The following is a 15,176-nucleotide window of genomic DNA, read 5'->3' on the forward strand; positions in this document are numbered from 1 at the left end:
AAATAAACTATCATAATCTTCATTTATGCATCTCAAAGCTCTACACAGAAAAAAACCCTGCAAGTTGAACATCAAGTACAAGGGATTTTTTAAACCAGATCAAAAAGTTAAATATTGCCAAATAAACTTTTTCACTTATAGAAATAAGCTGAGAAAAAAAAGGTTGGGTAACCAGAAGACAAGTAAGGAATTTCAGTAACGCAGAGATGGGATTTCTTTAGCTGTTTAATTTAGAGTTGTGTTTTAGTTTGTGTTTGGTTGCTTTTTTTGGTAGTGGAGTAGGGGCAGAGCTGTGGTACTTGAGTGCAAGCAACACAGCTTCTGGTTTTACAAAAAAAAAAAAATTAAAAAGACTGCAAGAATTAATAAAGCAAGTCCTGTGTCTAATAGTCAATTACTCAGACAACTGAACTTTCTACTTTTGGTAATATATTATCTCCTGTATTTCTTTTGAACTTTCATAAATCCAAATGCTGAAATTATTTAGAACTGGATATAAAACACAAGCAGAATTTTTAAGAACTCTCCTCAAAAATACTACTGAAATATTCCTAAGGTAGGAAGAGACACAGGATATCATTCCTACACCTTTAAGTGACACTGGCATTCGGCACTGCATGTTTAACTTCCCCATGACTACCTGGCATCATTGTTTTGCCACAGTAGATGCTTCCTTTGTTTTTATGCTGTTAACACCCAGTTGTGAAGTGTTCTGAATACCACTCAAGTGATTCAACAGTTTATTTATCTAAGATATACAGATGATATAATATATGAGGAATATGACAGAGTTTAACAGAGTTCTGGCTCAATATCATCAAAACAGAAATGAAACCATGTCCTGTCCCAGGAAGTTTGCACAAACACAAACAGTAAGACAAGGAAGGGCCAGCAGGGCTTTCCCATTCACATTATTAGTGTGTAGGAGCAGCTCGGAGCAACACCAAGACCCACAGCCCTATTCCCTAATGCCTGAACAGAGGAGTCCTTATTCCTTATAATCCAGATTTCTACTGTCAGGGTAAATAAAAAACAAACAAACAAACAAAAAAAAAATAAAAACAAAAAACCAACAAACACTTTCCTTAGGACTGTAATAGGTCACATGAACAGCAAGGAACTTCTACCACAAAAAAAAAACAACACTCCAGAAAAACCCAACAAACAAACAAAAAAACCCAAACAAAATAAAAACAAAAAAAACCCAACAAAAAAACCCAGTCACAGAAGAGTTACAGTCACTCACCACCTAAAAGATCTTTTTATTGGTTTTAGTGAGTTCTAACCATCAACTGTTCATCAACAGTATCAAAAATTGAGAGCTTTAGCCCTAGCTACCCCTCTGATAGGTAAAACTCTAAGATGAACTTAGACCTAAGCTGATTGTGCTACAGCTATGGAAGTATCCCACACAGCATCTCTGCTGCTCAGAGAGAGACAATGGATGTGTTTATTTCCGATTGCTAAGAACACAGTTTAGATTTTTAAAAGCCTGAAAAGCCCTTCCTATGAATACCAGCAGCAGTAAATTTTGTCACAGGCTCAGGGCTGAGCAGTTTCCAGGTGACAGCCAAGCAGTTCACCTGAACTCCTGCCCCCAGGGCTGCCCCACCATGCAAATCCCAGCAGAGGCAGCTCCTTCCAGCTGTAACTCATCCACAAAAGGAGGCAGGACTTTCCAAAGGGTGGCTCCATGACAGCCTTGGCACAAGCAGCAATTTCTGTCAAGGAGGACAGAAGAGCTCTGCTCCTGCCAGAGGAACTGTCACAGAGCACTGAGACTCTTGAAAGTGCCTCCAGCTTGTCCAGGAGCTCTGGGAGCTCCACCTACACAAAGATTTGCAATAATTGTTGCAGCAACATTTAAAAAACAGAATAGGGCAGGGTATGAAGAAGCTTTTCGAATCAGCTATACATTGCAGTAGTACAGTTTTGAAATTATTCTAGTAAAAACATGGATGATTAGAATACTAAAAGCAATTGTATCAATCATTAGCTGTCCAGAAAGGAAGAATCTAACCATGATATTTTAACCTGGGATCTCAAATGTTTATTGGGCAGCATGTGAGATGGAAAACCACAAGAATTACAGAATACAGGGTAACAAACATGAGAGAGATAATATGAGAATGTCCAGGTTCAGTTCCTAGGGACTGTTGTGTGTTTTCAACAGCTTTATCCAACAGGCAGGAAAATAAACCAAAAAAACCAGAAGCTATACATACAACAAGGTCTTAATTCCTGCATTGTAATTTAATGGCACTGAGTCTCAGCAGCTGCACACTATTTCTTTTCAATAATTTCTCAAATTAATTCTATGATCACCTTAAGGGAGGCAAGCTGCATCAGTGGCAGTTCAGATGGGATATTAAGGAAAGCTTCACTGAGGGGGTGTGTGGTCATTGGAACAGGATCCCCAGGGAAGTGGACATGGCACCAAGCCTGACCGAGCTCAAGAAGTGCTCTTGAGTCATATGATTTAGTGGTAGGGAGTCCTGCAAGGAGCAGAGAGCTGAACTTTAAGATCAGTGTGGGTCCTTTCCAACTTGAGACATTCTATGATTCTAAATAGTAAAACTGCAGTTACGTGTTCAAGCAGTAAGCTGAACACTAACAAAAACTAAAGGACTTTAGGTCTATAGTTCAAGTGCCTACAGAGTCAAAAAAAACCAACCCTCTCTCCACAAAACTTAGAATTGTCCTTTAACAAGTATTTTAGATTTCTCCTCTAAGTCAGGAAGTGAAATAAGCAACATCTGACCTTAACCTAATAGAACAGACCACAAAAAACTGACTATGAACCTCCACAGTCACCTGTCTCAACAAGCACAGCTTTTCAGGTCAAATGTCTTTCTGATGAGAAAAGTTTACATATTTTGCTGCCCTGTTTAAAAGTGACTTTTCAAAAAGTCAAAACAACCCTTAAATTAATGCCTTTGATTTGAAGGCTAATTGGACAAACAGAATTAAACAGTTCATGTTGTTCTGAGCAACTATTTACAGGTACAGAAAAATAGCAGCTTTACCGTCATAAACAAACCAGCATGGCTGAAGTCTCAAGCAGAGCACAGTTTACTAAATAAGCCTTTAAACCAAATTCAAAACTCACTTATTTTTAAACTACTCTATTAACTGTTGCAGTAGCACTACTACATGTAAAGGAAAGATATTTTGGAAGAGCTACACACTGAATTCCACTGAAAAAGTCTTGTCACTGATCATCTGCAGATTACTACAATCTTTGTTCAAGGTTTAACTTAGTTACATCTACTGTGGAAAAAAAGATACCACATTATGTTCCCTCAGCACAGGCACATTATTTACATTGGTAATAAACACTATTAAACTTTAAAAAACACAGCACTGTATAAAAGCTTCTAACACCTCACTCTACTCCTGTTCTATTGCAGTGAGGCACACTAAACAAGTCCCAAGAGAAAATACAGCAAATAAGTACAAGACAGCTCAGTTCAGCCTAAAACAAGTCAGCCATTCCTCTTTTTTTGCCTTAGACACCACCATTAATGCCAAATAAATGCATGCTGGTAGAATATCAGTATCATGATCAGAATTTCTACCACATTATCTTGAGTGTCAAAATCACAACAAGTAGTTAACCTCCATGTACTAAGAGCCATTTAACACAAACCCACTTTCACATGAATGAGAAATCAGTTCAAGAGGATCTGCTGAATTTACAGACAAACCTACAACAATATATTTTCAACACCAATATCAAAGGAGATTAAGTTGTGGCACAAATGGGAAGTACAAGTGGTTTCAGTTGTCAGAAAGGCAATTTTTCTTAACATGTTTACATTTTGTAACATCACTGTGGCAGGTTATTCTTTTACCCCTGATGTTCCCACATTACCCTGCTGTTGGTATCTCGTGGGCTTTGCACTGAAAGCTTTTAGAAGTATTTGTAATGTCACCACTTTCTGTGGTGGTTACACAGGTTTCCTCAAACAAGCAAACAAACAAACCCTTCTGAAAGCAGCCATTAAAAGCTATACATTTATAAAGCCTATTTCCTTGTCTAACAGAGGAAACATTTAGCACTGAGCAAAACAGAACCAAACTTCATATTTCTTGCAGCATGTTTAACTTCATATAAACTTTCCCACCAATCAAAATCAAACAGAATTCTGTAAACACATGGAATGGGGCCTTACTCAAATACAGAATCTCTTCTGTATGAGATCCTTCACTTCAAACCTTTTCTACACACACAGGTATAAAGACAACAAATATTCCTGCTCTTTTTAAGTTTAACACTTATTAAGGGATTTGCAGGAAAAGACTGATATTGTTACTGAAGAAGTTTTAAAGGTTCTTCACAAGAGGAAGCAAAACATTTAAAGATGTGTCAGCCAGACAAATGTTACTTTCATAAGAGCTATACAAGCCACAACAAAGAGTTCTCAAAATTAATAAGAAAATGGAGGTATGCATTTGCTTTCACTTTGTAAACGTAATACTGAAGGTGTTTTCATATTTATTAAAATTAGCATAAATGAAAAACCTGTTAATCCACCCACAATATCAATGCAATATCAGTACTGGAGAGACTTCCCAACATGTTAATCAGTTTGCTCAACACATCTCCCCATCATCATTATGGGGGAACAATTCTAAGTTGCATGGAAAGATTTTTAAATCTTCAAGCACGCAGACAAGTTCAAGCTGTATGTAAGAGATAACACTAAAATGAGAGTGAATAATTATCAGAGATTACAAGTGAAAGCAGAAGACAATTATTAATATCTTTTCTGAACAACTGATATTCTGGAAAAATAATCCCATATAAATTAAGTTAGCATAATGAAAAAGAACAGCTAATACAAGAAAAATAGGGCAAACACTGGAATGATACTCATCCTTCAGTGGCTTGATAATGGACAGTTGAAACATCTTAAGCAAAGGAACAGCACCTGGATGAAATGGGCATGCACATCTTCCTCAACCACTTGGGCTGGTCTGCAGCACATCAAGGACCAGCTGGGTTAGGATTTTTATCTTGGCACCAGTCATGCAAGACCCAGACACAGACACTGCCCCAAGGGATGCAGCACTCATGTGTCACATTCTCTTTCCAGCACAGTCCCAGAGCTGGGGGCCTGTGCTGGGAACCTGGGGAAGGTCTAACACACAGCAGAGCTCAGCAGGATCTCAGCTCCTGCCTTTCCAAATCAAAGTTACTGCTGGAAGCAGTGAAACCAAGTTTGTGCAGCACTAGCACTACCCCATGCTAAAAAAGACTTACTGGTCCTAAAGGAAATACTGATTTCAGATAAATACTTTACCACAGCTGCAGACAAAGAACTACTTCATAGAAGTACCCAGTTCCACTCAGCATGACCATCCTGTTAAACTTCTCTCTCTGAGAGAGATGGGGAGATGATGGGCTGGAAAATGAAGCCAAAGTAGGGAGAAACACAGAAGACTTCAATTCTAGACTCATGAGCTTTTCAGTCTTCTGTACAGGGCAAGTTATGCACCCAAATTTAGTGAAAGACACACATTACTTATTCACATCATACACAATCAGAACAATCCACAATATTATCCTAAAAGTTACTATCAGATGATGATAATGTGGCTCAAAACTTATGGTGGCACTACAGCGCTTTGGTACCTCAAATGTGGCACACTAAATGCCAGAGGCTTTTTCTCCTAAAAGCTGAAGGTCATACACTTTCAAACCCAGTATTTAGGAATGAGTCTCATATGTATTTTAGTTTTAGGAACTGCAATTTTACAGGCAACAAAACTCTTGAAATTATCGCTCAGAAATAGCAGTACTATGAAAGTCATCTTTATATAAAAAAAGAGACTAAAACAACTTTGTTTTTACTATGTCATTCTGACAGATGCACATTGCTGACTACTATAAGCTTTCAAAACTTTCCTATCATTAATCTAGGTTTGGCAGAGTAACCAAACCAAGCATTTTAATATTCTCTGCAACAGCTACACAAAAGAACTTTATATTTATAAAGTTATCCATGACTGCCTATAAAATCTAGGCAAATTAACTGGCAAGTGAACATTAATAAAGCATCTGTAAATGCTTAAGTCATGAAAGCTTAATGTTTTCTTCTTGGCTAGGATGTGCTTCTTTCCATGTTCTTCCTTGAACCCAGCCACATCACCCCATTTGGGCAAAGAACCCTCTCTTGACACAAATCTAATGAGCCCTGGAGCTCAAGCGGCAGCAGTAAACAGAAAGGTGAGATCCAAGCTTGATGGAAGGTGCACAGGAAAGTATAATTACAGAGGAAAACTGCTACTTCATCTACAGTATTAAATAATTGAGAAGTGAGCTGTCACTCTGGTACCAACTACCAATGTGCACATGATTTACCTATGTCAAAACCTAAATTCTCAGGTTTCCTTGTGATTGCTGTGTAATACTCTAGCTCAACATCATCTTAAGGACTGGCAAAGTGCTATTAAGTGGTCACAGCTCCTCACTGATGTTCCTATTATTGCTCAATACCCAAAGCAGCCTGCACATGACTTGGTGTGTCTGGGAATCACAAGACATCCTTAGTTTTATTATCATACATTATTCTCAGTGAAAATTACGCCTCAACAAACATCCACTGAATAATTACAAGCACATTAATGACATCTTCCAAAGCATGTGGACTTGTGTTAAGGCTTCCCTTTGTCTCTCTCCAGACTCTGAAGCACTATATTTGAAGTTTCACTGTTTGCACTATCACACTTCAAATAGTATTTATACAGAACACAGTACAGACACATCCTATTTGTCTCAGCTAAAAAAGCAAACAGACTATGTCTAACATGTCATTACAGAAAAAAAAAAAACAGTCTTTTTTCTTCCATAGAGAGCAGGAATTTAATCAATTTGTATTCCAATTTAAATGCCCACACATTATCCACTGCTACTGAGTCTTTTGTCTGGTGAGCCACAGACAGTTAGAAAGAAAAAATGTTGCATGAACTACCTGCTTTCAACAGATCAAAATACTATGTACTCCTTGGCCTAAAATATTATGGAAAACAAAGAAATATTCTACAAGGAAAGAAACCCAAGCAAGTGTTTACCAGTTAGTAGTATCTTCTTGTAGTCTTAACAGAGAACTCTCTTCTTCAGATTATTGATGCAGCAGCTCGTCCTCACAATCTGAAAGAGCAGAAGAACGCCATTAAACATAAACAATACATGGTATTTCAATCACATAAACCAGTGCCAGGGGTAAATCAAAGTTAATCCTGCAGTGCCAAGGAACCTACATAATCCTTTAGGAATGCAAATGAGACATGCAGAATTCAAAAACACTTGGTGATTTTATGGAATTGACATTACAAGCAAACAGAGAAGCATCCTTACAACCTCTTTTGTGAGTCAGTAAGGCTATTAGCTAGCCATGATCACAGGCATCAGAAATAGAGCATTGCAGCTCAGCATTACCAAGTTACATATAGTTACAGCACAAAAAATAGAGCATTACATCTCTGCATTACGGAGCCCAGTTACACATAATTGCAGCAGAAAAAAGTAGGTCTCAGTTCAAGCTTTATTTACAGTGCCACATACATTGCACACAGGGAAAAGCACTTCATTGCTGTGGTTTTCATCAGTTAAAGAAAAATGCCACCAATAGAAGTTTTTACCTATCTGGACTTCTCTAGGGTTACTAGGATTTTCTGCTTCAAAATTAAGCTTCTGGTTAAGAAAAATCAGTATTTGTATGGTCAGACAAAACAGCATTCCCTATGGAAATGCAGCACTGAGATGCAACTGCAAGCACTTGGAGGGTATTTCAGCTCATTTGGAGTAGATTTATATAGCAAGCAGCCTACCTTTTTTAGTACAGTAACTGGGTGATGAACTGCCCAGAACTGATAGCTTTCTGTTGTGGCGAAAGGTTCATAAGTCTTTTCCCTTTGGGGTTTTGTAGGCTGCTTCTCTTTCAAGGATTTCAGCTAATTTAAATACTTAAGTGTTTAAGTACTTAAGTGCTGTCACTTAAACTGTATCCAGTAAAACCACTGCTGCTTCTCCTTCAGGTATTCCTGGCACTAGAATCCTTCTTTTTAGTATCTTACATCTCGAAGTTTCTTTTTAAGAGTCATCTTCCCATTTTGTCCTCCAATTCTCTTTCTGCTTCTTAAAGCCAAGTCAAGCATATTCTGCAACACGTCTGTTTTTAGCACAAACTTGCTTTAGAAATATAAAATCCCTGTCATGTCATTTCAAATCCAGCTGAAGAGGCATGAAATATTCAGCGTTAATTTGTATTTAATCAGCTATCAGCAGTTCCTCTTACCTCAGGTAATCCTGATTAATGGCCACTTAACAAAAATATGTTGCTTTGCAGTTAAAATATATAATCACAAACACCATAACATTACTGATTTCCCCAGCTTGGGAATGGTGGAGGGAAGAGTTATAAAGTATCGAGGCTGGGGAATGATTTTAGTCACAGTGAAAACTACCATCAAAAGATGCTCCCCATTGCCTCCTGCCCTCTCTGCAAAGGAAAAACCTGCAAGCTGAGGAGCACAGCTAGGAGAAAAGGCCCTAAGGACTCCGAGATACTATGACAAACAAAACCAAGGGAATCCTATTCACAGCTACATTGAAGCAAATAATTGCAACAAACAGCTGAAAAGCAAAACCAAAGAAAGAGTAATATTAACTAATGATAACCTTTGCCAATTTGTGTCAAGGCAGTACCTAAGATAAGCAACTGCCTGTCAAGTTAATGTGTTGGTGTTTGTTTTTTGCTTCCTGCAAATGTTGTAAGAAGCACTATTTCTCTTTCTTGCAGAAGGGGAAATCTAAACAACACCCAAAACACATTCACTCCATTAATGCATAGGCTTTGTTTAAACCATTGTTCCACCACCCAATTCAGTCTCCTTCATTCATGGACCTCTTGCCAGACAACTGTATAGGTTAACAACTATCTTATAAACTGAATGGAAGCTGTAAGATCCTTTCATTCAATCTGCCTGGCAAGAGCACAGCAGAGCAGTTCTATCACTGCCTACAGTCCATAACAGAATTGAAAGTCTTGCTGCCTGACCATTTAAGAAACTCAACAAGTTCCTTCAATACACTCAATCAAAAACACTTCCTTCTACCCTGCTACACTGCAGTATGAAAAGCTTCTTATTCACTACCAAAAATGGATTTTTTTTCAAGCATGATTGATCATTTCATTAAACAGGAAAATTGTTATATTTCTGCTGTTCTACTGTCAGGACAGACAGCATCACATTGACAAATTCGAATGGTTAAATCTCCTTGTAACTACTGAAATCACAAGCAGGATTTTGGTTTACTGAAAAGAATACCTAAGCTCACTGGAGACCCTTCTGCCCTCTCCAGTGCTGCTCCCACTCCTGGCTGCTCAGCATTTCCTGTGCTGTAGTTCCTCCTCCCTGCCAAGCCCATTCCTGCAGCCTGGCTTCAGGAGAAAGGGAAGCCAGAGCCAGCAGCAACAGCTGTGGGGCAGTTCCGGATGGGAGAGTCCCACCTGGCAGGACTGCTACATGCTCCAGTGCATTGAAGAGATGATGGAAACATCCAGAAAAGCACTGGAAGCACATCCTCTGCCAGCACAGGGCAAAGAATTAAGCCTGGTGTGATAGCAGGAACTGGAAAGGAAGGAGGCTGCTGCACAGGAGCACTGCACACAGCAAGGACAAGGCTGCTGAAGGGGGAGCACACACAGAAAAGCTGCAGGAAACATGGCCCCTTTGGAAGATCTCCACAGCTTTCAAGGCAACAACTCCTTATATATGATCTAGATGAATCCCATTCAGTGTATAGAAATTGTCAAGAGAGATTTATTTTTCTTTTTAAATAACACATCCCCAAACTGTAACCCACAGTATAAATAGCATAGCTGAGAAAAACCAAGTTAGCTACCATCTTAGTTTACAGACAAGATTTGTTCACAAACTCATTTTCTTTACTTCAACAGACCTTTGTGGAGTAAATTAACACTGTTTCTTTGACAGGCTAATGAGAAGAGCAGGTGAACAACAAAAGAGTAAGCTCATTCCCAGGAGATATCCTTGCCTGCCCTCCACACACTGTGCTTGCATAGCTCTGCAGGATGATGAATTCAAAAGAAGGAAGCAGACAATAAACCTACTTGTTCCTGCTAAATTAGGGAGACTTCACCTCTTGATGTAAGCAACCATCCCTTACTTCATTAGTTTTGTCACTTAAGGGGAAGGTGGAATTAGCAGAGCACCTGATTAAATCTTGTTCTCCATACAAAATTCATGCTCAAGAAGACCATTAACCATAAAGATGCAAAAAGCCTTCTGTGAATGGCACAGTGTTTGCTTTTCCCTGGGTACATGTTTCAACAGGCAGAGCCACAGAAAGTACTTCTCAAGCCTCCAAGTTTCACACTCATTTGAGCTACAAGGAAGAAAACTTCTGAGAAATTTATTAATGGCTACGTCCTCAGGAGCAAAGGGTAAAGCCACTAACACAGGACTTAGCTGGTTTTACTGAGGGATTCAGGGCACTCCATCCAAGACAGTTTGCTGAAATACTGAGGCAAAACAGGCAGTTATTGTCAGATACAGCAGTGTCCACACAGAGCTTCAAGTTAAATAATTTTGCAGTCTTTGCCACCATTAAAGCAAGACTGAGGCTTACAGCCCATGTAAGGCCCATGTCAGAACTGGCTACATGTCTTCACAAGCAGCTCACAGGAATGACTCAGGGCTGAGGTGCAGAGGTCAGTCTGTCCTTGAATTCTGCCCAAATCTTCAACCCAACCGCCCACACTTCAGGTCTCTGCCTTGCTCCAGTCAGACAATCACACCCCAAGGACACTACTAAGTGACCTTCTGGGGTGGCCTGAGATGCCATTTCATTTCCTCTTTATTTGGTAACCTACACAGAATCTTCAAAAGCCCAGACAAACACATATATCACAACTTAACATGCAGGCTATTTCAGCTCAAAAGCTTTCTCTGAATTCCATTTAGGAGTGACTCCACCTAGCCTGTATACCTAACACTGTTGTATAGATATGAACCACATTTAAAAATCACATAACACACATCATCTTTGCCTGCACTTGATTTTGCTTAGTCCAAAATACAGAAAGCACAGGAAAGACAGCAATGTGGATTTAAGGTGATGTATCCTCCCTAACACAGATCACAACAGACTGCTAGACACAACAACCCATCCTAAGATACTTCTGAAATGCAGAGTATACAAAATGAGCTGAAGAAAAAAATAAGCCATAAAGATCCATAAAGATAACTAAGTGTCAGAAGGCTTATGGCTTACAAACCTTTCTGGTGTCAGACTAAGACAGCACACACATTGAGCAGTCCAAATAACCCCTGCAGAGCTTCTGGCAGGTCACTCTTCATAGTAAATAGCTATGCAAAAAAGAGGCAGAAAGCAACAAAACCAGCGTCCCCCAAAAACAGGAAAACATAAAAATACCAGAACTCACCAATAGGTCCACAGCAAGAAAACTTGAGAATTTCATATCCTGCTAAAATTATACAGGCTACTTTTTTCCCTTATGAATATTTTGCCAAAACTTTAATTTTCAGTTGAAAGAGGAAATTCTCCTGTGATTTGAGGAATTGGTAGTCTGAGAACTATTCAAAAATCCCCAGTTATTCACTTCTGCACAGCTGAGAAAGTAAGCTGTCATTCCTTTTATTTCCAGGACAGAAATGAAACCAAGTGTTTAAGATCAAATAATTACACTAAATAATTACTCAGTACTTTGAGCTTCATCTGTACATCATGCAGTTAATAACACTGATGCAAAGACACATTCCAAGGTTAAAACTATTTGCCTCCAGAAATCTGCAGCTCTGCTTCCATGTAACACTGGAGAACTCTAGTGACACCATTTTCAACAGCTAAGTATTCCTTTTTTTCATTCATCAGAACAGCATGAGTTACAGGACTTAAGCGTGACAGTCCTTACAGGTCTGAGCTGCAAAACCACTAACTATGGTTAAAAATGTACCTCTAGTATTTATTCATGTACTAGAAGCTAATTTTGTGAGTAAATTAGGATCACCCAGTTAACTAAGTCCTAGAGATGGAAGACACACATAACCTTCCCTTGTCCTATGGCAAACATTTGGCAGAGGTTTAAAGTATTATCAGCCCAACACAATGTATTCTCTGAAGTGCAATTCACTGAACAGAACACTGACCAGCTTTTCCTCCAATAATTACTCCAAAGTCACATAAAGGATTTCCAATTGTGAACACTTTCTCCTGTCAGAGCTGTATTGCAGCTTTCAAACACTGGATTTGGTACTTCAAGCTCAGTACTGTGACACCACTCAGCAACTTCCCTTAAAAATACAGCTTTTCAAAATAACTAAGACTTACAGAACGACTGACATTTGGTAGATGACTATCCTTATCACTTTTTGTTTTATTATTTATTAATTACTGGAAATAGGGTATGCTCCAATTCCAGTAGACTTTGCTCACACTGCAGAAGTTCTGACTCCCACCAGACTATTATTGACCTTCAAGCCCTAATTTACTCAGCTTCTTGGAGCTCAGGAACCTATCTGCATTTACTACAAATGCAGCAATAAGAAGAAAGTAGCTCATGTGTAAAAAACCAACCAAACTGAAACTGCTAAATACTTATTCCATTTAGCCATACAATAAGCATATGCCTCTGTTTCAAAGACAAATGTGGAAGCAGTAAATATGTCAATCATTTAAATACTCTTATATTAGACAGGATTAAAGTTTAACTGTGAGCAGAGAAGATTGGATGCCAGACTTGAAATAACACGTTGAGTATTTTCTCCAGTTCCCTTTTGAAACAGAACTACTCTTCTGAGAGTGACTCAAGTCCTAGAGTGACTCAACTCAGAGATGAAGAGGCAAGACACAGATGACATGTTCTCCAGATTAGTAATGGAGCAGGTTTCCATAGCAGGGTAAAAAGGGCAAGAACGTACAGACAGACTGAGACAGGACTAATCTTTTCCTATTTCTAATAAGAGGATGTTCTTGATAAATACAAAGAAGGAGGATAATTAATTTGATATCATGTAACTTACAGAAACTTGCTCAGAAGTGCAGAGTCCTTGCAGAAAGTCTGATAATTCTTATAACAAATGTCAGGAGCAATTCTTTTGTCATAAAACACTTTTGCCATACAGAGAAACAGGCACAAGGCACAACCTGGAATATTTCTTCACTCTCAAGTACAGACGCCACAAATTTTTTGACCTCACATCTCAGTTAGTGTGTGTTTTCTCCTTGGATACACAACACCCAACCAAGGTACTGAATGACATTACAGAAACCAGGAATTAACACATGGACTGATTGTTGGATCAGTTTTGTTCTACTGCCTACAGAGGCACAACAAAAGAAGATCCTTCTGTGACCAGAGCCAGTGGACCAGTTCTGCTTTCTAAGAGCTTTAACTGTTACACTTATGAGCAAGCTATACAAACTCTTCAGTAAGTTAAAGCTAGTAATTAATTATAGGATAGAAGCTGCATATCCTAACTGCAAGATCAGTTTAAGGTCTCCCTTGGACAGAGATCTGTCCTAAGCAAAGACTAAACACAAAAGACTTTCCCACTCCATAAAAATTCCTTCTCACCAGGCTCTGTTGGGCTTAGTCTTTCCTGGATACACACCTGAAGCCCCAATTCACAACATGTCTCAGCTTCAGGGTCCTTCATATTCTTACTTAGAAAGTGTCCCAGCTTCAGCTGGGAGGGAGGCACGAGCCTGGCTCTCAGCCAGACAAATCAATTCAAGACTCCTTAAACAGAGGGTAGAGTCAGGTGTCCCTTCTACCCATTTATTATGGCAACAAGTCTGTAATTTAAAAATTCTGAAAGGGGAAGACAACCTATGGAGAGATGCTATGAAGCCCTTACTCTGGGTAGTTGGTCAATATATCCTTTTTCCCCCCCATTTTCCAATCAGCTGGATTTAGACAAGCTTGTTATCTAGTCCACAGAGAGGCAGGCATTAGTTCCAGCTCTTAGTGATGTTTACACTACCTAATTTTATCTGATGAGTAAATAGTTTAAGCTCTTAGCTTAAGCAGTCTGAATGATCTTTTCAGGATCCAATATTTGTTAAAAAAAGGAAAAAAAATGAAACTGCAAAGCTTATGTTTGAGACCTTGAGTAGAAAGTCTCACCCTGACAAGGTTGTCTGTCGACTCTCAGCTTTCACATCCGCTTCTCACTACCCAGACTTTAAAGCAACTGGACTCCTGCTTCTGCACAGGAAATCTGATGAATTTTCAAGCCATTCTTACACTCCCACATCCTCTCATGTACTCTGTGTACTGAGACAGCACAAGATCTTTGTTCAAAGGGTACTTGTAGATGCCATCATCTCCAGAGGCATTTTTCCTACATTTAATGTGGAAGTTACAACCTCAGCCAAAACACAACAATTTTTTCTATATTACCCTGTATTGGAGTAACAAAGGAAGCATTTAAGAACAAGTCTTACATTTTTCTGCTTAAGCAAAATTACAAACTCCAATGTTCAAATATTCACACACATGTTCTAGAGATTGCAGCAAGGCACTTAGTTCATGCTTTGAAATCAAACTTTACCCTGGAACAGAAGTCAAATAATAATAAAAAAAACCAAAACCAAACCATTATTATTTATTTAGAGATGCGTCACAATACAAAGCTTTTTTGCTATTCTGAGGCTAGAAATATTTACTTCAGACTAACAGATTGTGAAGAACCACTTTCCATGAAGAAATACAGCCACAAAATTCAAATTCCACACATGAAGAAAAGGAACTGTATCACACAAAACTGTGAAATCATAGCCAGCATAATTCTGGTAGACACAAAATTGTTGTATTTAAGCAAAACTCCAACAACAGACATGTATAGGTAGCGGCTTTCCTTCATCCAATTATCATTTATTTCAGGCAGATGCCAGCACATTCAACAAGAATAACATCAGCACAAGCACTTCAAGCATCCTGAAAAAAGTCCTAGGACCACCAACTTTAGGAGTATCACTGAAAACCAGGGATAAATTGTACAAGTATGTGTAACCAGAGTTGAAATTACGGTGCCTGGCTCCTACAATCTCCAAATTTAGATCAGGGACTCCATCGGACCATGTGATGAGAGAGCTGCTCTGCAGGCAGAGCGTGCTTTAG

General features: G+C 38.9%; 1 protein-coding gene across 1 annotated transcript in view; it reads right to left on the reverse strand.

The window, feature by feature from the left end:
- Positions 1 to 15,176, reverse strand: part of CYRIB (CYFIP related Rac1 interactor B) — a 75,887-nt gene that overhangs the window by 35,325 nt on the left and 25,386 nt on the right. The window contains 2 exon segments of the mRNA XM_064706691.1: positions 7,078 to 7,118; positions 7,121 to 7,156. Of these exon segments, the coding sequence (XP_064562761.1) occupies positions 7,078 to 7,118; positions 7,121 to 7,156 (77 nt within the window).

This window comes from Zonotrichia leucophrys, chromosome 2 (genome assembly GCF_028769735.1).
Source record: "Zonotrichia leucophrys gambelii isolate GWCS_2022_RI chromosome 2, RI_Zleu_2.0, whole genome shotgun sequence".
NCBI classification, from domain to species: domain Eukaryota; kingdom Metazoa; phylum Chordata; class Aves; order Passeriformes; family Passerellidae; genus Zonotrichia; species Zonotrichia leucophrys.